This window comes from Gobius niger (genome assembly GCF_951799975.1).
Source record: "Gobius niger genome assembly, chromosome: 14".
Taxonomy (NCBI): domain Eukaryota; kingdom Metazoa; phylum Chordata; class Actinopteri; order Gobiiformes; family Gobiidae; genus Gobius; species Gobius niger.
In genome coordinates this window covers 21,766,589-21,787,193 of record NC_136865.1, presented here as the reverse complement: position 1 = coordinate 21,787,193, position 20,605 = coordinate 21,766,589, and the positions used below count along the sequence as shown (strand labels likewise).

Genomic DNA, 20,605 nt, shown 5'->3' with positions numbered 1-20,605 from the left:
TGACATCACACGCAAACACTGACAGCGTAAAAGAAATCTCAGGACTCCTCCAATAACTCCAATCCCATGTCGAACTGGGTAAACGACACCACTTGAGTTTAAAAAATATAGAAGTTGAGGTTTAGTCTGGTATTGAAGATAAATGGAATCATAAACAGGTACTGAACACATTTTGATGCCAATGTTTGATGCCTGTTGGGTCCAGGGACAGCACTAAAGAAAGTTACTTGGTTGTTTCAGCTCAAAAAATGATATACATGGAAAAGGAATAGTATTATATGGGATAGATTAACATTATTGGAAGTAATTCAAAATTAAAACAGTAATCTATGACATATAGGACCAAATGTGAAAGGAGTTAGTTGTCTCCTTTCACATTTGGTCCTATATGTTATAGATTACTGTTTTATTTTTTTCAGTGGTATTTAGCCTTTACTATTGACTTGAACTGACTTTGAAAAAGAGGGCTGTAATATAATTGGCACTTCCCTGGTGATAAAAAGGTCAATAAAAGTTTTCCAGTGCATACAGTAGTAACAGCGGCTAACTGACCATGTGTCTCCTCTAAAGGGCTGTAATTTATGACTTTACTTCTTTCAAACAATGTCGGAGTATGGGCCGACACTTTTCCTCACTGTGCAGCCACAACAACAACAGCAGACGCATTCTTCCCTCATTAAGTCACAGGACGGAGTTTTGCTCGGGAGCATTGTGCCAAGATACACCGCATTAGGAAAGGACTGCAATTACGCCAAACAAGCAAACTCTTTAAGAATAACACCTTAGTTAGTTCCCCCTCACTACTGTTGCAGTCCACAGTATGTGCACAGTGAGGACACAGTCATTTTAAGTAGACTCAAAATGTCAAAAAAACTAAACAAAAAAACAATAACACTTTAGATAACAGCTCGCAAGTTCCATGTGTAGGTCCAGGTAACAAATAAATAAGTAAAGTAAGTTCAGTAAGTTAAGTAATTACAGGTAATAACACATTAAAGTGCAAGATTTAATAAAGGTGTACAAAGTGTAATAAAAGTGTGCATAGGTAGACCTGTCACGATAACACATTTGAAGTTCGATATATTGAGGCAGGAAAGTATCGCGATAAACGATATTATTGACTCTAACGATACTAGATACTGTCAACTCTCAAGCACAAAAATGTGGCAATAAACATAAAATATAATGTAGCTCAATTTGCTTCTATTAGATATCAAAGTTTTACAAGAAAAAATAGGGGGGAAATGCTATAAATGTACAGGTGATAAATATCGAGTCCAAAATATATAGTTTATCTGTTATAAACGATATAGTAATTATCGTGACAGCCCTATACAGAGGGTCTCACTTTAGATCACAGCCGGCGCTGAAGTTACACACTGGGTGTATTTGTGCATTAGTTATGCGGCCATTTCCCCCAATTTCTTAAACTTGTTTGTCCTTTTTGAAGCTGACCAGGCACATCTCTATATGACGGTCAAAACACCGGCAACTACACATGTTACACCTTTGTTACACCTTGTATATAGTTGTTACACTCTGTACACCTTTGTTGCACTTTGCATATAGTTGTTACACTCTGTACACCTTTGTTACACCTTGGTTATAGTTGTTACATTCTGTACACCTTTGTTACACCTTGTATATAGTCGTTACACTCTGTACACCTTTGTTACACCTTGTATATAGTTGTTACACTCTGTACACCTTTGTTGCACTTTGCATATAGTCGTTACACTCTGTACACCTTTGTTACACCTTGGTTATAGTTGTTACATTCTGTACACCTTTGTTACACCTTGTATATAGTTGTTACACTCTGTACACCTTTGTTGCACTTTGCATATAGTTGTTACACTCTGTACACCTTTGTTACACCTTGGTTATAGTTGTTACACTCTGTACACCTTTGTTACAACTTGGTTATAGTTGTTACACTCTGTACACCTTTGTTACACCTTGGTAATAGTTGTTACACTCTGTACACCTTTGTTACACCTTGGTTATAGTTGTTACATTCTGTACACCTTTGTTACACCTTGGTTATAGTTACACTCTGTACACCTTTGTTACACCTTGGTTATAGTTACACTCTGTACACCTTTGTTACAACTTGGTTATAGTTGTTACATTCTGTACACCTTTGTTACAACTTGGTTATAGTTGTTACACTCTGTGCACCTTTGCTACACCTTGGTTATAGTTGTTACACTCTGTACACCTTTGTTACAACTTGGTTATAGTTGTTACACTCTGTACACCTTTGTTACACCTTGGTTATAGTTGTTACATTCTCTACACCTTTGTTACAACTTGTATATAGTTGTTCCATTCTCTACACCTTTGTTGCACTTTAAATGTGTACTTTTTGTTCCCTGTACACATGGAGCTCGCCGACTGTAATCTAAAGCATTACCAAAAAACCTTTATTAAAACTATATTTTGTAGCTTACATTTACACTGGAGCAGTTAATAACTGGCTGCATAGTATGTAATTTGGATTTCTAGTGGTTTGTTGTTCAGTTGTTTAGTTTCTGCAAAACCTCGCACATCCTCTCTTCCAAACAGGAAGTGTGCTCATTACTGCCCACTGCAGATGAACATACAGTGTCCTAATTACTCGAGTACAAAGCGGGAGCCTCCCAAAGTCCCTCTTTAACAAATAAACTACGGCCTGTCCTTAAGAGCGCCATTAGCACTCGCTCCTCTCCGCTCTCCACAGCCTGTTCTCGCTGCTCCCCTGTGCTCGCCTGGTACAGCGTGTGCTCCTTGTATAATGTGTTGCTTTGGCATGAACTGAATAAAATATGCAGGTGACAGAGCCGCTCCCGTTCGCCTGGAAGCATCCTGCCTGTGTTTTTTTTTTTTTTTTTTCCTTCTCTAACGGTCTCCGAGGAGCGGAAGGCACTGCAGAGTAATGAAGCAAGTTTGATTCAATTTCTGAGTGTGTTACTGACTCGACTCAATTGCCAAATCAATGCATGAATAGCTGCCGTGTTGTCCTATGTTTAAACTTTCAAAAACATCTAAACAACACATATAGGAACAAACCATGATGCTCTGATACAGTTCATTTTACTTATGTTTAAGATGAAAGTGTGTGACAGAGATGAATGGACTCTGGATCTTGACCAGTGTGATATAAATGAGGCGCTGATCTTTGGTATTTACGGGCCACTTCTGAAGCTGCCTCTAAATGACTCTGACCTTCTCTTCAAACCAGCGCTGAGCGATGACCGGCTTAAAACGTCTTTAAGTGCACACAGCCAGTAATAATAGATGAGGCAGCGAGGGGCTTTTGAGTTTGATTATAAGTCTGTTATGCTTTGGTCCTTGAAAAAACGAAATTGACCATCAGCTTTTGAATTTGTCCTGTCGCCAATCTTCTCCTCGTCCTTAAGTTCGTGCAATTTTTCATCTTTCTGTTGCGTCGTCGTTCAAATCCAGCTTTCAAAGTTTAGTTCACCTCAGCCTAAAGTTTGAGAAGCCGTAGTCTAAACCGTAGTGGTGATTTTTGTTTACCCCTGGTTGTTGTTCCCTCTGTCCCGCAGCAGCACTCGGGGCCGGAGGAGCTGAGTCCGTCTGAGGAGCTCACGGACTCTGAGGACAACGAGGAGGAGGACCTGGGCGTCCTGGACGACCAGAGGAGCATCATCCTGCACCTGCTCTCACAGCTCAAACTGGGCATGGACCTCACTCGGGTCAGTCAGCTTCATGTTCAGATCGACCTGACAGCTTGAATTAGACTCTGCAGTCTTCTCAGTAGCGGCAGGTTGTGAGATGGGCGTGGTAGCTCCGATCATTGTTGTTGTCTCCATAAAGAAAAACAACTGTCTCACACAGTCCACTGGGAAGAGGCCAATGTAGTCCAGCTTGATATCCAAAGAGATGGACGCCTCAACCAACCCATTTTCCTCCCAGCCGCCCACACCTGCCTTCACCTAGCCACGCCCCTAATTACCACAAAAAAAAGTCGTCATGCGCTCTAATATTTCATTGACCCAACTTTAGTTTTTATTATAGCATGTGTTTGCGGTGGCGTTGTTTCAAAAAGCCTCTGCAATGTCCAAAGATCCAGTGTTGCATTAATTTTCACAAAGATCTTGTATTGATGATGGAGGAGCGTGACAAAGCCACATCCCAAAGATTCTTAACCTCGTACACCCCGCCTTAACCAAGCATATTTTCTCCAGTTCGGCTATACCCGAATCTAAAACCTTCTGGACTGGAGCTTGCAGAGTGACGCCTCATTTGAAAGCTAAGACCTACACAACGGATCATACCTTTTTTGGCGCGTTGTCACTGCTTTTTTGTCACATTTTGTAAGTGTTTTTTGTCGTTGTCTTTTGTCGTTTTTTGGTCACCTTTTCTCCGCATTTTTGTCACCTTTTTGTTGCTTTTTCTTGTTGATTTTTTGTTGCCTTTTCATCACTCTTTTGCCATGTTTTTGTCACATTTTGGAAGCTTCTTGTCTTTTTTAATCACTTTCTTGTCATGTTTTTGGTTGCTGTTTTGTCACTTTTTTCCTCACCTTTTCTCTAATTTTTGTGGCTTTTTTATGCTTTTCCGTCATGTTTTTACCACTTTTTTGTTGCTTTCTCATCACTCCTAAGTCGTGTCTTTTTGTCGCGTTTTTATCGTGTTATTGATGCTTTTCCAGCACATTTTTGTTGCTCTTTGGCCATTTTTTAAATCTCTTTTCGATTTGGGTAGTGCCAAACTGGAGAAAATGTGCTCAGTTCATGTGGGGGTTTAGAAATTCATTGATGGAATAACCTGGTCATTCAGGATGTTCAGTCAGTCATCTGAACCTAGACCTGACAAACTGCAGCAACCCCCGATCATAACAGTTGGTTTAATCCAGATGGTGCAGTGTGTTTCTAACTGTGGTGTTAATTTAGAGAAACCAAGAAAGATTTTAATCCTTCATCCTTGCTTCTTCAGGTGGTGCTGCCGACCTTTATCCTGGAGAAGCGCTCGCTGTTGGAGATGTACGCCAACTTCATGGCGCACCCCGACATGTTCCTGTCCATCACCTCCGGGGCCACGGCGGAGGAGCGCATCGTCCGATTCGTGGAGTACTATCTCACCGCTTTCCACGAGGGACGGAAAGGCGCGGTGGCCAAAAAACCCTACAACCCCATCCTGGGCGAGACCTTCCACTGCTCCTGGGACGTGCCACGGGACAAAGTCAAAACCGGGAATAGAACCAACAACCCGGGGTGCGCCCAGGGGCTGGGGAGGGGTCTGAATAACGCAGGGGACGACTCGGGATCTTACAGGGTGCAGTTTGTGGCCGAGCAGGTTTCCCATCATCCTCCAGTGTCGGGGTTTTACTGTGAGTGCAGAGAGAGGCGCATGTGCGTCAACGCTCACGTCTGGACCAAGAGCAAGTTCATGGGCATGTCCATCGGGGTCTCCATGGTCGGGGAGGGTAAGTTTTCTTCTCATATTTTATGTCTAATACTGTAATTGAGCATAACCTTATTCTCATTTAAAGCGGGGGTATTATGCAAAATCAACTTTTTCAAGCTTTACATCATGTTATTCTGTCATTCCCTCATTAAAAACATGCCTGAAGTGTTGCCTTTGCACATTCACGTATTTTTGAGTAATCCGTAAAAACTCTGATGGCAGCCATTTTGGGTATAGCTTTGCCTGAGTCCTCCTTGGAACGCCACCACCTCATGGAGACGCCTCCGACCTGTTGTCACCAGCCGAGTAACCAACCACTGCTCCTCAGCAGAGCCCCCTCCCCACTGATGCCACAGACAGCATGTGGAGGGGGCGTGGCGGAAAGGGTCAGAGGTTCTTAAAGGAATAGGCCACCGTTTTTACATACTGAGATATGTTCTTACCTTAGCTTTGACGAGTTCTTTAGGACTTGTCTGGTCTTCACCCGTGCCTTCAATCACATAAACACAGCGCAGACGGCGTTAGTATTTAGCCTCTCCCTCTCTCCAATATAGCTCCAAAACAGGTCAAGATAGAAGCTACCAAGCTCTTCCACGTTTTCCCTATTTAAATATGGTTACGTGAAGTGTTACACTACAAAGTATAATTACACAAAATTAAACAATGTGGATTTTCTAAGAGGATAAAAGGGGGAACTGTAATGTAAGGCGTAGTAATACCAGGAGTAGTTTGGCATCCGCACAGTAAAGTGAAGATTACTGCGCAGTAAAGTCAAGATTATTGCGCGGATTTCAAACTACTCCTGGTATTATTACGCCTTACAATATAGTTCCCCCTTTTATCCGCTTAGAAAATCCACATTGTTTTATTTTGTGTAATTATACTTTGTAGTGTAACACTTCACGTAACCATATTTAAATAGGGAAAACGTGGAAGAGCTTGGTAGCTTCTATCTTGACATGTTTTGGAGCTATAGAGGAGAGAGGGAGAGGCTAAATGCTAACGCCGTCTGCGCTGTGTTTACGTGATTGAAGGCACGGGGGAAGACCAGACAGGTCCTAAAGAACTCGTCAAAGCTAAGGTAAGAACATATCTCAGTATGTAAAAACGGTGGCCTATTTCTTTAAAGAAACAGAGGCCTATTTCAAGACATTTGCTACAACCAGTTTGAGAGAGCCATTTTATACAAGGCAGTTATTTTAATTTACTGCATTTACAGACCAACAGAAGGTTTCGTCATCATTGTAGTGTGCTATAGACTGGTGCTATGTGATTGAAAAAAGCATAATACCCCCTCTTTAAAGGAATAGGCCACTGTTTTTACATGCTGTGATATGTTCTTACTTTAGCTTAGACAAGTTGGTGCATAACTGTCTGGTCTTTGTGCATGCGCTCAGTAGATAGACCAAAAGACCAAAGACGTTGTTAGCATTGAGCCTCTCACAGCATATTCCTGTAGCTCCAAACTGAGGTGAAGTTAGAAGCTACTAAGCTAGCTCCCTATTTAAATACAATTACGTGAAAAGTTACACAATCCATGTCTAGTTACACAAAATTAAACATGTCGGTTTTCTAAGCTGATAAAAAGGTGCACTATATTGTAAGGCGTAATAATCGCTTAGAAAATCAACATGTTTTATTCAAGTCATCGAAGCTAAGGTAAGAACATATCTCGTCATGTAATTTCAACCTGGATAGACTCAAACAGACAAAAGCAACGAAAGAGAATAGAAAGAGTTCTTGTCATATGTAGATTTTTGGCTATCAGACCCCGGCAGTGGACATCGATATACAGATTATAGTTAGTATGGATGGGAGGCCTGAGAGGATGCAGCAGGCAGAGCCGTAGGTGGAAGAGGCAGAGACAGGGTGGAGGTGGGTCACAGCACAGCTGGGAAGTGCATGAACCACGAATGAGGGAGGCTTTAAAGCAGAACCGATGGCATTGATTGGCTGCTCCGGTGTGGTTCTGTGCTAAGGTGGAGGTGTGACCCTTGCGGACACGATCATTGGGTGGAGGTAGGTAATGCTGAAATTGGTTAAATGAATTGTGTCAAAAGCAAAAAATCGAAACTTCTGGGAAAATAAAGCCATTGCTCGACTATCTTTCCTGCATATGTTGGTCTAAAACACATTCAGCTCCAGTTTTGGTTGAAATGTTTTCCTCAAAAGTTTCCCATTGTGTTAATTTTGACTTCCTGTTACCAATATAAACCCTGCACTTCTACTGCTACAAATAGACTTTCCTCTATCAGCACGTTTTTGGGCTATATTGGACAGCACAGTGAGAAAAGGAGTGAACTTGTATTATATCTGATTAGCCCCTCTTCTCTTAGTCAGCTAAATGAAGTCAGGATCAGGATGTCCCGACTGTCCTGTCCCACAGAGGGATAGGAGTTCTCCCATAACAATCAATAAACCCTCCTCTGTCAGCAGCCCATGACGCAGCATTCCCTCCCTATATCCACGGGTAAACTTGGCTAACACAAGTGAAGAGTTGTGCTTTTGACAGGCTCTTTCATCAAGGCCAAGCTTCACATGATCACACGGCATTTGGAGCCACAAAAACAACTTCCTTATTCTGCTTTATTCCCATCAATGCCACAGACTCTTGTTTGCACCCAGCTCTGCTCCTGAACAGCATTGATTACACGACCTCTTCCCCGTACCAGCGTCTGTTTATTTATGCATTTGTGTTCTTAATCATGTGTCAAGCCTCTTGTCCAATCACTCAGCCGTTTCGAGGGGATCCACTTACAAAAGCAGTATTTGAAATTACACTGACATCACCGAGCCTGTTTGCCCCGTCTTTGTATGTACCTCATATCTTAAAGTAACACACGTGTAGCTCCGCTGAGTATCTCAATGTAGGGTCGCCGCTCTTCTCACATGAGCTGAAAAGCCCATTCAAGCCCGCCGCTGCCGATGCCTGCGGGCCATTGTGAGGATGTGAATAAGGCCATCTCAGTGGCATTATTCGAGTTCTGCGCTAAAAGGCCTTTCGATGGCTATACAACGAGGGCGCTCTTCTTGTAAACACGCGCTTATTATGGGAAACATTCATGACTCGAGGAGAAGGTAACAGGCATGTGCTCAAGAAGAGTCCATTAAGAAGTGCATGAATAGCACAGAGGTGGTTTTGTGAGACTCTAAGCACGTGTCTTTGCCCGCTCTGTGTCAGTTCAGTTGCAAAATAGGAAATGCAGGTTTGTTATAAAGTACCATCTTATCTTATCTTATTTTACTATACTTTCGTTTTTTATTGCGAACAACAGATCATTTTGTTTATTTTTTTGTCGCTGATTCACACAGAATGGTGGCCCTTGAATGTGAAAGGAAGGCAGTGCAATTCCAATGTGAACATTCCCCGACCTCGCATATGGTTTTGATATCATTTGTCAGGAAAATCTTTGTCACATTAATGGAATTACAGCACAGGTAAATTTAAGAAAGATGAAGATAATGCAAGTCCAGAGCAAGAAAATGTGCTTCAAGATCGTACAACCGTTATAGCTCTAAAAGTAAATATAAATTCAGTGATGGGGAGAATGCTTACTTACAAGTAAACTGAATACTTGCCTTAGAATGTAATGTATTCTGTTACTTTGTCCAATCAGAGTGCTGTATTCTGAATACTAAGAATACTTTCTTGTTGATTTGCATTATAATCATGCATGAAAGCGGCATATGATTAAAAACATGCAGCTACAGTTGTTACATCGCCTGCTAACAACTTATTTGCCACTAATTCAGAATGCATGAAAGCACTTTACGCCCACAGCCCAAAATAACATAGAGCTATAAATATGCTTGTAATTATTAAATAACTGCAATGTATTCCTTTGATACTAGGAAAGTAACTTTATTCTAAATACTCTCAAATGAGAGAGTAACTTTACCAGAATCCTCAAATGAGTATTCTAAATACATGTATTCAGTTACTCCCTAACACTGTAAATTGAATGTAATTTAGTACAGATGAGAAGTGAAATGTCCTTAAAGGGACTATACGGAGTTATAAATTGTAAAATTATCTGATTTCCTCCCCCTAAATGTTCCAACAATGTCCTAAGGTGTAGAATGAGCCCAGACCTGTTCACCACAACTGCCTCTAAAATCCTGCACTGTCACTCAAAAAGGTGTTTCTTCGGGTCCGAATTGCCGTCATGCAAGAGCTTAATATAGAAGGTGCAGTTACACGTATGACCTGAGGTGGCAGTAGTGAGTACAAAATGGCTAACTTGCATCTAGCCCCTTTAACTCAAACAACACAGTCCAGTAAATGACTTGGAAAATCAAATTTGAACAGTTTAGGGGCAACAGTGACACAGTTGGTAGAGCGGGTCGTCTCATATTCGGAATGTCGGGGGTTTGAATCCCGCCTCTTGCAGGTACACACTGTCGTTGTGTCCTTGGGCAAGACACTTTACCCTCCTTGCCTCCTGCGTGTACATTGGTGAATGAATGAGAGTGAATGTAGGTGGAAAAGTGCTATATAGGTTGAAAGCACTCAGCACGATGACAAGTGTTTTGGTGCAGGAAACTTTATCTCATCATCTGGTTGATCGGTTCACGACAATCAAACTATAATTGGCGGCCACAATGTGAAAGTCGATGATAATAGTTTATCTGTTGCTTAATTGTGCTTAACTTTCCTCTTGTATATGATGAAAATCAGTAGCAGGAAGTGAAAACAGATAGTCGAGATGCCACATACCAAAACAGATTAAATTAGGTCTTAATAATAAGAGAATTAGATTATCCACTTAAACAAAAATGACAACAGTGTTTCAGACTGAGGGAGTTGCTTGTGACGGAAACTTGAGGTCCATTTACATCTGAATGTAGGGCCATAAGTCCATAGTATTTTACTTAGACAAACTTGATAACAGCACCTTGATCTAAATGATAATGAATAAAAGTTACAGAATTAGTGTGGACAATGACAAATCATTTTAACTTTTCTTTCTTTTAATGTTTGTAAACTAAAAATCAGATCCATTGTTTTCATTATAAAATTGTAAAAAAAAAAAAAGAACACTGCATCAAACACAAACTCACCCTCCTCCTATTCAGACAAAGTCCTTTTTCCTTCTGTTTTAGGCGTGCTGTATTTGTTGGACCACGATGAGGAGTACGTCTTCACCCTGCCCTCCGCCTACGCCCGCTCCATCCTCACCGTCCCCTGGGTCGAACTCGGGGGCAAAGTGTCCATCAATTGTGCCAAAAGCGGATACTCGGCCACAGTCACCTTCCACACCAAGCCGTTCTACGGAGGCAAGGTCCACAGGTCGGTGTCACGAGTCACATGACACACTGAAGAAGTCAGATATTGAGCAAGCTGAAAGTATATTGTATCTTTGTGTGCTCAGAGTGACGGCGGAGGTGAAGCACAACCCGACCAGCACCATCGTGTGTAAGGCTCAGGGCGAGTGGAACGGGACGCTGGAGTTCACCTACAGCAGCGGGGACACCAAAGTCATGGACACCAACAAACTGCCCGTCACCAAGAAGAAACTCCGGCCCCTGGACAAGCAGGGGCGCTCCGAGTCCAGGTGACAGTATGAGCCATGAGAAGAAGACTCCACTAATGATACAACATCGCGGTGCTCACTCTACTTTCCCACGCTTATCCATTCACAAATATTGACATGTTTGGTATCTATGTGTCATATTAGTATGTAAGTGAACCAAGATGACTATTATTATTTGGAGATATACAGTACATCTGCAGATGTTGCAAAACTGTATAATACTATATAATAACTATACTATTTCCCCAAATCAGGCTTTTCTTGCACTCAACATCTTCAGCATCTTCTCCTCCTCCTCCTCCTCCTCCTCCTCCTCTTCTTCTTCTTCTTCTTCTTCTTCTTCTTCTTCTTCTTCTTCTTCTTCTTCTTCTTCTTCTTCTTCTTCTTCTTCTTCTTCTTCTTCTTCTTCTTCTTCTTCTTCTTCTTCTTCTTCTTCTTCTTCTTCTTCTTCTTCTTCTTCTTCTTCTTCTTCTTCTTCTTCTTCTCCTTCTCCTTCTTCTCCTCCTCCTTCTCCTCCTCCTTCTCCTCCTTCTCCTCCTTCTCCTCCGTCTCCTCCGTCTCCTCCGTCTCCTTCTCCTCCGTCTCCTTCTCCTCCGTCTCCTTCTCCTCCGTCTCCTTCTCCTTCTCCTCCGTCTCCTTCTCCTTCTCCTCCGTCTCCGTCTCCTCCTCCTCCTCCTCCTTCTCCTCCTCCTTCTCCTCCTCCTTCTCCTCCTCCTTCTTCTCCACCTCGCCTGCAGTGTCTCGCCTTTAACTGGTCCTTGTTTGTGTTAGGTTTTGGTTTAGTCCCACTGTTTCTCTGATTACTCTTCCTATAAAATCTGATCAAAGCGCTTTTGTTAACACAATTTCAGATTATACAAACAACAAAACAAAATAATCCCCTGTTTTTTTATGTCTATTTCTGTGTTCTACTTCCTCATTGGAAATAGACACAGGATGTGACATAAGAGGAGGTGCTGGAGACTTTCAGTGGTCACGTTTTGTAATAGAGATTTTCATTTCCTTTTTCTCACTGCTCTGTCGAACGATTAGACTGGGTGAACACACAAGGAAGGTCAGGGCTGCCATAACCTCATCTATTTCTTGCTTACACTGAACCATCCTCTACTCTAATATTTGAACATTTCGGCAATAATAGGAAAAGGCAAACATTCCATACCAGCTGCTGTGCAACCATACTGTATAAGGGCCAGGAGTTCTATGCTCCCTCGTACTATACCACGAGTGTTTTAGGATTTTTTTCAACTTTTCTTACTTATATTACAACTGTCCTACCAAATATCAACATTAAACTAAGCAGCAATTAGAAAAACAAATAGAGTACGCTCTCATTTGTTGCCTGAATAAGTCTTTTTTTAGTTTAGGTTTCAGACTCTTAGGACGGCTTAGACTGTTTATCCCTGTGAAGAACTTATTTGACTTCTCAATATTCCCTCAGAGGTGTGAATAGTGTGTAAATAACAGAGATATTTTCTCACGTGCGTAGGCGGTTGTGGCAGCACGTCACAAAGTCTCTGAAGGAGGGGAACATCGACGAGGCCACGGAGCATAAGCACAGGCTGGAGGAGCGACAGAGGAGTGAAGAGAAGCAGAGAGCAGCCAACAACAAGCCCTGGGCGCCCAAATACTTCACCAAAGAGGTACGGCCTATTCGTTATTTAAATTCTATACCCAATGTGAACGGGTTATGTCTTTGAACAAACCAGGTGCAGTACATACATCATAAAAACATAAAACCTTTCTAAATAAAGGGTTAATTCACTGTATGTTCCCGTCACTAAATAGTACCCAGAATCCCTCATAATCCCTCTCGCTTCCCCCCACATTCCACCTGCTAGCCCCAAGTAACAAGTTAAACAATCAGAGAAATGCACGGCCAGTTACAAACCAAAACAAACATGGCGGCTTACACAAGTATAAAGAAACTATACAGTGCAGGAAGTTCCAGAGTTTGATTCCGGATCCGGTGTTTGCATAGGTTTCTCTTGCCAAGTTTCTATTGCTAGTACGATAAGATTCTCTTTAGGACCAGGATTGCCCTGAAAAAGATATTTCTGAATCTCAATGGCACTTTCCGGATTAAAGCAGAACTAAGTAACTTGTTTACCTTAATAAATCCTTTCCGTAGTCCCTCTGGGAGTAATACAAGTGTTGATGGGATGATTGGTGGTGGTCTTTCATCTCCCCCTGGTGTCTCGGGCCAGAAAACCACCCTTGCAGCTTTCCCTGCTCTGGGTTGAAGGCACCAATACACACTAATGGAATCACGAAGAAGAAGCTAACAGGCTAACGGGCAAAGCTATCTGCGGGCAATTGCCACTTAAACAGTATTTACCATAAATATATATAAAGGCTAGATGTCTCATACGTGCTGCTGGCCAATGGAGGGCGGCGGCCATCTTGCCACAGGGATAGGGACTCATAACATTGTGTTTTATGGTGCATGTCCTTTTAAATAACCATAACTTGCTCAATTTTCTACCGATTTTCAAATGGTTTGGTTTGTTATAAACCTCAGAGATGTAGGTATGACACTGCAGAAACTCTTTATTTCAACATGTTCCATCAGACTTATAGCCACGTTAATAACGTTTGTAAGAAACCAAACCGTTTGTAAATTCGTGAAGATTTCAGCGAGATATGAGGATTTGTGCTCGTGCTGATCACTCACTTACTTGAGCTCACCAGAAAGCTTCCCTGTGGCAAGATGGCCACTCGTTATGCCGGAAGTGACTGCCTTAAGACCTAGCCTTTATATAGATCTATGGTATTTACAGCCAAGTTTGAGTGAAAAAGAATTATCTCCATTGTGTAATTGGATGTACAATATCCCTCCCTCCTTTTTGTCTTTTCTATCAGTGTAGTATTTACTTAATGAGTAAAGAAAAACCTGCTATGTCCCCTGCAGTGGCGCATATGGCCTCTAGGGGTATAAATTACTTAGTTTTGCTTTAAATAAAGGTTAAACAAAAATGATAAATTGGACGAATGTACGCTGAGCGAGCTCCAAACTTCAACTACAGTAACTTGTTTGTTCTGTGCTTGTGCGTCAGGGTGAGAGCTGGGTCTACAACGCTCCCCTGTGGAAGTCGACCTGATGACGGCGCCGCTCCCCTCGGACTGAAACACGTGTCGGGCCGTCTCCCGCAGCAGAGGGAGGACGACCCCCTGATGACCTCTGGAGATGTGCGCACACACACGGACCCAATCCCATTTCGCAAAATTTGAAAAAGAGACGGCGTTTCCCATGAATCTCCTCTGTGGGCGCGAGGAGGAGGAGGAGGAGGAGGAGGCGAGTTTTGTCGAAATGGGATTCACTCCGTACGGACCTAACGCGAGGTGCCAAATGGAGGGTCGCTCTTCGAAACCAGTAGGAAATGTTTCGGACTGGACTTTTTATACGTAGAGTAAAGACTATCGAAGTAATTGAAAGTAGAGTATTTCTATTTTTCACTTTGCCAAGGCCTTTTTTGCACATGCACAGTACTGAAGTGCACCACTAGTGTTTTATAAAGTATATACTGTATGTGATCACCATGTTTTTGGTTCGGAGCTTTTTGTTCATCGTGCAGCATTTGAATGACTCAGCGTAGCTACAAAAATCACCGTTTTACCAGAGAAACTATTTAAATTGTAGACCTTGCTTTCCTCCATCATTTAAATCTTTTACGAGATGTTTAAAACTTAATCTAAATATAGAGTAGACCACCATTCGACTGTGTTTTATCAATGTGATTTTTCTCTGTAACTGTTTATATCAGATTATCAATGTTTTTTGCAAAGTCTCTAGACTTGCAGTGCAGCCATAACCCAACAGGGGGCATCAGAGTTTCAAATATACTCACTGCCATTTGTTCATGTTTATTTAATTCAATTGTAACCAGATGTATTGTAATTGCATTTATACAGTATTTATTTCTTAATCATCGGCTCAGTTTGTGCCCATTGCCGTCCAGATTTACATTAGTTTCGTTAGATTCACTCAAACATGTTGTTTACGTCAAATCTTTATGTAATTAACCCTTCGTTATAGAGCTGCGTCCGGGTCCAAACTGTTTTATAAGAGACTTTAATCGGTTTAGTTATAGCTTGTTACACATTGAAAATTTAAAATATGTTACTCTCAAACCTTTGGACCAAAAATAAAAACAAGAAACGATGTCATAAATATATATATTATGGATGTACAGAATCAGGGGCAATTTGGGAGGAAGGGGAGAGCTCAGCTTCCTAGTAGCCTGACGGCGTGCCTGGGATTTAGATATATATTTTTTACGTCCTGGTTGTTTTAAGATTAAATCAAAAGGTCAAAACAGCTTCTCAATAAATGTTAATACTATTTCTTCCACTTACATCTTTTTGCTATTGCTCAATTTGGTTTGAGAGTAATGCCATTTCAATTCCCTGTATTTAATATTATAAAAGTTCCCAGTGCATATATTTCTGTACAATCAAATGCTTAGGCTTTGTCAGCCAAAATTAGCTTAAAGGGATATTTCAGGATTTTTGACATAAGACCTTATTTCCTAGCTATCCAGAGTGCTTTCTGAAGATTTTTTTTTAGTGCTAGGCTAGCGCATGTCTATGGTAACTAGTAGCCTGCATTCAAAACCTCTTCCAAATCATGGGGTCGTCCTCCAAACGTTGCCATATCTGATTTGTAGAAAGCTCCTTTGTGAATTCCACATGTAGTAATGCCGTAAACAAACTACTGTAGATCCGGTCGCCTATAGCAGATCACTCCGCCGCTGCATAGCTTACAACCAGGAAGCTGATGCTGCTTAATTATAAGTTATTTTAAATTCAATATGGTTATATTTAAAGAATTATTCAGTCAACACAGACATTTATATGGGTAGTCTGGTGTTATAAGTGATTTGCCTCAGGTGCACTGTGCTTGGTTCAGACTGTTTTTAATGCAGGCTAGCTGATACCATAGACATGCGCTAGCCTAGCAATAGCCTAGCACCGCTAAACTCTTCGAATATAAGGACTGCATGAATTAAAAATATAAAATAAAATCTACAGAAATCAACAACGCTCTGGATTATTAGGAAATGAGGCCCTATGTCAAAAATATCCCTTTAAATTGAGTGAGCTCCAATGCGACCCGGGATTAGAGGAAGTTTCTATTCTGAATGTATGTCAGCTTAAATTTCCATTATGTATTTACCTTATTACAAACACGTTATATAGTTTATTTATATATAGTTTGGCTTCATGCTTCAAAAAAAATCCAACATATTTTCCATCACCTACCTCTGATTGTCACTCGCAAATATTTCAAATCTACTTTAAGTCAATGCACTCCAGGATCAAGTATTCACACTATTGTTGGAAGTTTTTACTAATACTGCCTTATTCTCTGTCACTGTTTAAGCTGTACTAAATCAGGTGCCGGTCAGTAGCCTCAGTCAAACTCAGAAACTAGTGTTTTTGTTTCTCATTTTTAAGCCTTACGCAGAACTGCTGTGGGTCCATATTCTGATGTAGCTCTGGATTTAGACGGACAATAAAGACCAGTGAATATTTATCAACATGTCTGCCGTCGGTTTTTATTTCCTTGTTCCTGACCCACAGTTGACAGGAAAAAGGAATGTAACAAAACAATGGTTGCTCTTTTCAAAGGTTTCACAATTACGTACATTTCAGGGGGAATAATAATAAAAAAAATCTCATGGGAATAAATGGGAATTTATGTGAATTAACAATCCTGAAAGTTGTGTCTTTACAAACAGATACAAACAGCAAGAATCTGATTTTAAAGGAGAGGACAGTGTTGTGAAAGGATTTAGAGACTGTTGTATCATGTAGTCACTCCTATTGGTCAGCGTCTGTGACAGGAGAATTGAACTAATCACAGTGTTAGGGACTATACAGAGTTTAAAAATGTTACAATTATGTATCTTCCTCCCCCTACATGTTCCAGTCATGTCCTAATGTGTAGAATGAGCCCAGACCTGTTCACCACAACGGCCTCTAAAATCCTGCTCTGTCACTCAAAAAGTTTTACTTCAGGTCCGAATTGCCGTCATGCACAAGCTTAATATAGAAGGTGCAGTTACACGTAAGACCTGAGGTGGCAGTAGTGAGTATAAAATGGCTAACTTGCATCTAGCCCCTTTAAACTTTACCTTTTACACTCCTTTTATTAAATGACACCTTTGTTTATCCATTTTACATCTTGGTTTGTTGTTGCTCCCCTTACTCTAGCAGAGCTGGGTTGCAACAATTGGAGGCTCGTCCGGGATCTAACGCCCATCCCATAGAGTTGTACATTTCATTGGTTTGTATAGGTACGTTTTTTAATTGTTTTTTTTCGAAAATTGGTGTGGTTAAGTGTGTGGTGGATTGTGGTGTCATGGGTTTTGCTTGTGGGAGATGTTGTTGGGTCCTTTGTGTGAAACTCTGCCTCTGAGCAAAGCCTTTGGTTTTGAGGGAGTGCTAGGCTAGACTGATGAACGGCCTGATCAACCGCGCATCCTTCCTGTTCCGGACTCCTCTCGCATCTTTTTCCCCAACTCCTCAGACTGGGCTCGGTTGGAGTTGTCCCTGAGTGGGTGTGGCCAATTTCGCAACTCCACTGTAGCAGCCCTGGCCTTCCTTCGCCCTTGCATTTGCAGGTAAGTGTACAACAGTTAATTAGTAACAAAAGACATTTGGTATCTAAGGGGGAGGGTGTTCAGAACCGTGCATAATAAAAGGATTGTTTTTGTGTGATAGAGGTGTTTGTGGTTCAAAGACCTATAGGCTATTTAAAGGGTAGTTAATAGTTGAATATTCTTGTTTAAGTGTTTTTGACAGTTTCTATTGTATGAAAATCCCCCAAAGCTGAAGTTCCCACTGAAAGGTTCCAGAAAGTTTCCTTTATAGCACAGTAATAGGATAGAAATAGCATATAGGAAGAACAGGGATCATGTATTTTGCAGCCCTGTTTATAAATGAGAAAATATCAACATATATTTTCTGGTAATTTACGTCGCTCCAGGAAGTGCACAAAATCCCTGTTTCAATAAAGAATTTGAAAGCGTGTCCTCCATTCAGTGAACATTAGCTGTGGCTCATGTAAATTTAAACACGGAAGAGACATAAATTTTTTATATACACTAGATTCCTGCCGTATGGGGGTCGAATGTAACCTATAGAAAATGCTTTTATCAAACAGCACTTTTTTTAAGATGAAGAGAACAATCAATTTTATCATCTATTCCCTGTTTTGTGTATTTACATGTGTGGACTGCTGTTTCCCTTCTGCAAACACATTTACCTGCAGGTACTAATGAAGAAACCTTGAATCTCTGTTGGACACAGGTAAGAATGTCGGCCACATTGCAAAAATAAAACCAAGAAGGTTAAATCCTGATGGCCTGAGTTATGGTGTTCATTCAGCTGAACAAATCGTATTAAAAAAAATATAATCTGTGAACCAAAGTATTGTGAAGTATAGTAAGTCTATGGTGTATCCTGCTTGAATTAGATCAGTGGCTTCTCACAGTATTGTCTCAGTCAGAAGGCGAATGCTGCCATCAAGTGGCTTCACCATTTAACCACCAGTGCATTTTTGACACGACTTAAAAGATACTATTTCATAATGAGTGTAATGAAAAAGAAAACTACACAAAAAAGTGCAGACATTAAAGGGATATTTCAGGATTTTTGACATAGGGCCTCATTTCCTAGTTATCCAGAGTGTTGCTGATTTCTGGAGATATTTTTTTTGTAATTCATGCAGTTCTTATGTTTGAAGAGTTTCGTGGCGCTAGGCTAGTGCAAGGCTAGTGCATTTCTATGGTATCAGCTAGCCTGCACTAAAAACAGTCTGACCCGCTCCACAGTGCACCTGAGGCAAATCACTTATAACGCCAGACTAACCATATAAATGTCTGTGTCCATAGAGTAATTTTTGGAATATAACTGACCTTGCATCACTTGAATGATCGCATTTTGAGGGACTATTTTCTAGCAGATCACTCCGCCGCTGCGTAGCTTATACAACCACGAAGCTGATGCTGCTCAATTATAAGGTATTTTAAATGCAAAATGGTCCAAATGATTCTATCGACACAGACATTTATAAGGTTAGTCTGGAGTTATAAGTGGTTTGCCTCAGGTGCACTGTGGAGTCAGACTGTTTTTAGTGCAGGCTAGCTGATACCATAGAAATGCACTAGCCTAGCACTAGCCTAGCGCCATGAAACTCTTCAAATATAAGAACTGCATGAATAACAAAAATAAAATAAAGAAATATCTCCAGAAACAAGCAACACTCTGGATAACTAAGAAATGAGGCCCTATGTCAAAAATCCTGAAACATCAATCATCAATTATCATAACAAGTATCAAGATCCTTACATGAGTAAAAAGACGGTTAACTCCTCCCACTGAGTAAGTCTGTAAGGTCTGTAGCTTGTTGACTTGAGTGTCTCTTGCAACTTCCCTTAAAAAAGTGCTTCTTGAAAAAAGTGTCAAAATAGCAACAAAAACGTAACAAAAAAGTGAACGATAAAGTGATGAAAGAGCAACAGAAAAATGTCAAAAATGTGACGAAAAGGCAATGAAAGAAAATGTCAAAAAGTGACATGCCAACAACACAAAGAAAAAGAGGTCAAGAGGTTAAAAAAATGTCATTTATTGAACTATAAAGTTGTTTTTTGGACCGGGGTAAGGAAGAATCTACCTTTGCTTTGTTGTTTGACACTTATTTGCAAAAACAAACTACAGAGTGAATAAAATCCGTATTTTTACTAAAACTCTTGACTGCAGTATTTGTCTTTGTTATAGGACATGTGTAAGAACAAACAGAGAAGCCTATAAAAAAAAAGTACAGAGAAACGGCTGACAATTGTTTTTTTCAAGTGTTTATTCAATGATGGCTGAACAGAAGTTAAAATGTGTAAACTTTGAAGAGACAAAGAAGAGGTGCTGGACATGTACCGTCAAACGAACCGAAAACATCGATGAAGGAAGATCTTCAGTATAAAAACAAAAAACCTCAATAACATGAATCGACACAAACTGCACTTCACATTAAGGCTTCGTTCGCCCTCTGCAGGCGTCTGTGATATCGCACGGAAACTGTAACTGCAAATCATCAAATAACAAACGGATACTTAAGTCACTTGTTTAAATGGTTAGAGAACAAGTTTTTTTGCCAAAGCGTGCATGTACAAGAGTGTTCATTAGAAGATGGTGTAATCAAAACAAAAATCACATCGCAGTGCCCATAAAACGATCACACAGAAATGACAGAGCTGTGTCCCAAGGGAATTGATTCTTTTGAATGTAGGACGACTTTAAGTGGATTCAATTAAAAAGCAAAACAAACTGTAGTAAACTGTAGCATAGGTTTATCATTGCAATACTTACATTCACAGAAAGCTCAGTGTAATCGATATATTTTTCTTGCATTCACTTTTTCTGGCTTACAATGAAATGAAATGAATAAGAAGCTCATGAATATTGTGCTGCAGGCAGGGACTGGACCTCAACGCTGATTAAAAAATAAAATAAAGCCTCATTTTGAACATTCCTGATCTGCCCCCGTGACACCAAATGTGCACTTATCAGCTCACAATGCTTGTTTTGCAATGACCTCTCAAAATAATAATTATAAATTTGAATGACCATCAAACCAAAGGAACCTCGAAGTGAAGCAG

At 40.7% G+C, this 20,605-nt stretch overlaps 1 protein-coding gene across 3 annotated transcripts in view; it reads left to right on the top strand.

Moving 5' to 3' along the window:
• Positions 1–15,425, top strand: part of osbpl10a (oxysterol binding protein-like 10a) — an 84,488-nt gene extending 69,063 nt beyond the window's left edge. For all 3 annotated transcript variants that reach the window (XM_079570916.1, XM_079570915.1, XM_079570914.1), the window contains 6 exons: positions 3,552–3,701; positions 4,945–5,434; positions 10,519–10,705; positions 10,788–10,970; positions 12,436–12,589; positions 14,003–15,425. In XM_079570916.1, the coding sequence (XP_079427042.1) occupies positions 3,552–3,701; positions 4,945–5,434; positions 10,519–10,705; positions 10,788–10,970; positions 12,436–12,589; positions 14,003–14,047 (1,209 nt within the window). In that variant the 3' untranslated portion in view covers positions 14,048–15,425. The remainder of the gene's footprint in view (positions 1–3,551; positions 3,702–4,944; positions 5,435–10,518; positions 10,706–10,787; positions 10,971–12,435; positions 12,590–14,002) is intronic.
• Positions 15,426–20,605: the final 5,180 nt, after the last annotated feature.